This window comes from Garra rufa, chromosome 3 (assembly GCF_049309525.1).
Source record: "Garra rufa chromosome 3, GarRuf1.0, whole genome shotgun sequence".
NCBI classification, from domain to species: domain Eukaryota; kingdom Metazoa; phylum Chordata; class Actinopteri; order Cypriniformes; family Cyprinidae; genus Garra; species Garra rufa.
In genome coordinates, this window is record NC_133363.1 from 29,495,527 (window position 1) to 29,497,163 (window position 1,637).

At 33.3% G+C, this 1,637-nt stretch overlaps 1 protein-coding gene across 1 annotated transcript in view; it reads left to right on the forward strand.

The window, feature by feature from the left end:
* The window catches only part of LOC141331540 (kinesin-like protein KIF9), a 9,897-nt gene extending 8,804 nt beyond the window's left edge, over window positions 1-1,093 (forward strand). Inside the window, exon 10 of the mRNA XM_073836596.1 lies at window positions 1,028-1,093. Coding sequence (XP_073692697.1) covers window positions 1,028-1,093 — 66 coding nt within the window. The remainder of the gene's footprint in view (window positions 1-1,027) is intronic.
* The last annotated feature ends 544 nt before the right edge of the window (window positions 1,094-1,637 follow it).

Genomic DNA, 1,637 nt, shown 5'->3' on the forward strand with positions numbered 1-1,637 from the left:
TTATCTCAGCAAACATCTAAGATTTGAATTCTTAAATGCTTTGTTTTTTGGTTGTGGGACAGCAGTATGCACAAATTCTGTAGAATGACCCATATATATTTCAGAATAACAGGTCATACATCCAGTCCAGTTTTTATTAATGATATATTACATATGCCTATATAATACCTTACTTGTCCAGGTTCAGAAACAATAACTTGCATCCCAAGTTCACAAGGGAGGTGGTTTAGTTGTCATATATTATGCCTTCTTTTAGACCAATCAATACTGCTTGCTAACAAAGAAAGTTTCCGGTTTTAGAAACTGGAAAATTTACATACTGTATCTAGGAGATTTTGGAATAAATCTCTTTTTGGTTATTTAAATCCAATTTCACATTAATATATAGGCTACTCGCTACCGTTCAAAACTTTGGGTTGGTTTTTAATCAAAAAACATCTCTTACACTCACCAAGTCTGCATTTAAAAAACAAACAAACAAACAAACAAACAAACAAACAAACAAAACAAACAGTAAAACCAGTAATACTGTGAAATATGATTACAATTTAAAATGCCTGTTTTCTATAGTAATGTATACTATTTTAAAATATTATTTATTCCTGTGATGGCAAAGCTGAATTTTCGGCAGCCATTGCTCGAGTGTTGAGTGTCACTTGACCCTTTAATGTTATAAAAGTCACAAATATCATTTTTTTATAAGGTTAAATAACTGTTTAGGTTATCAAACATCATTATGGATGCAGATTAGTTTGAGTGACAAATATTACTTATAATCCGCTTGTCATAAGATGGCTATTTCAGGATAAGCTTTGGAAACTTTTGGGATCTTGGTTTAGTATGTGCCGTCAATGGCATTTGGATTTGAAAAAGATGTATAAAGATTAAATCAGTTATAATGCTGATCACTGTATGTCTGAGGGGAGCATGCATTAATGCTTAAAATAACTAGGTGAACAGAGTAAACAGGTAATTTTGCTGGACTAGTCAGAGTATTGACACATGCCTCCACTGGCTCACATTGAAGATAATCAAGCAGTGGAGCGTGGATCATCCCTACTCAAAGATAGTGCCTTTTTACCCTAAGGCTTGAGGAACACACCATTAGAAGATGCTTTCATGTTCAGCCTGAAAATAAGTGAGGATGAAATGAGGACACGCACATGCTTTGACATCTTCAATCTAAACCTCAATAAGTTTGTAATTATGTCTTAAATATGATGGAAAATAAACAAATGATTTCCACTATATTTACAAACCAACCATCATTTTCCACCTAATAAAATTTAGCATTAGACCAGATAAGAGAAAATATGTGACAACATATAATATTTAGGGAAAGATTTATATTGTAATATAATTTTTTAATATATAATATTCACTATTAGCAAAAAAAGGTGCCCTGATTATTAAAATAAATATAGAAATTATATCACCACAAAACTCTGAAAAGTGTGAGGTTTGTTTAGAGGAGGGATCAGTTATTGTATCATGTAATATCAACTCACCTTGATGAGGGAGTCCACCATCGCTTTTCCCTCCTGCAATGGCTGTGCTGAAGTTCCATCGTCAGCGACCTTGTTGTTGGACAGTGGCATTGAGTTGTGTTTTCAAAGGTAACGAGGGAGAATCCCTGT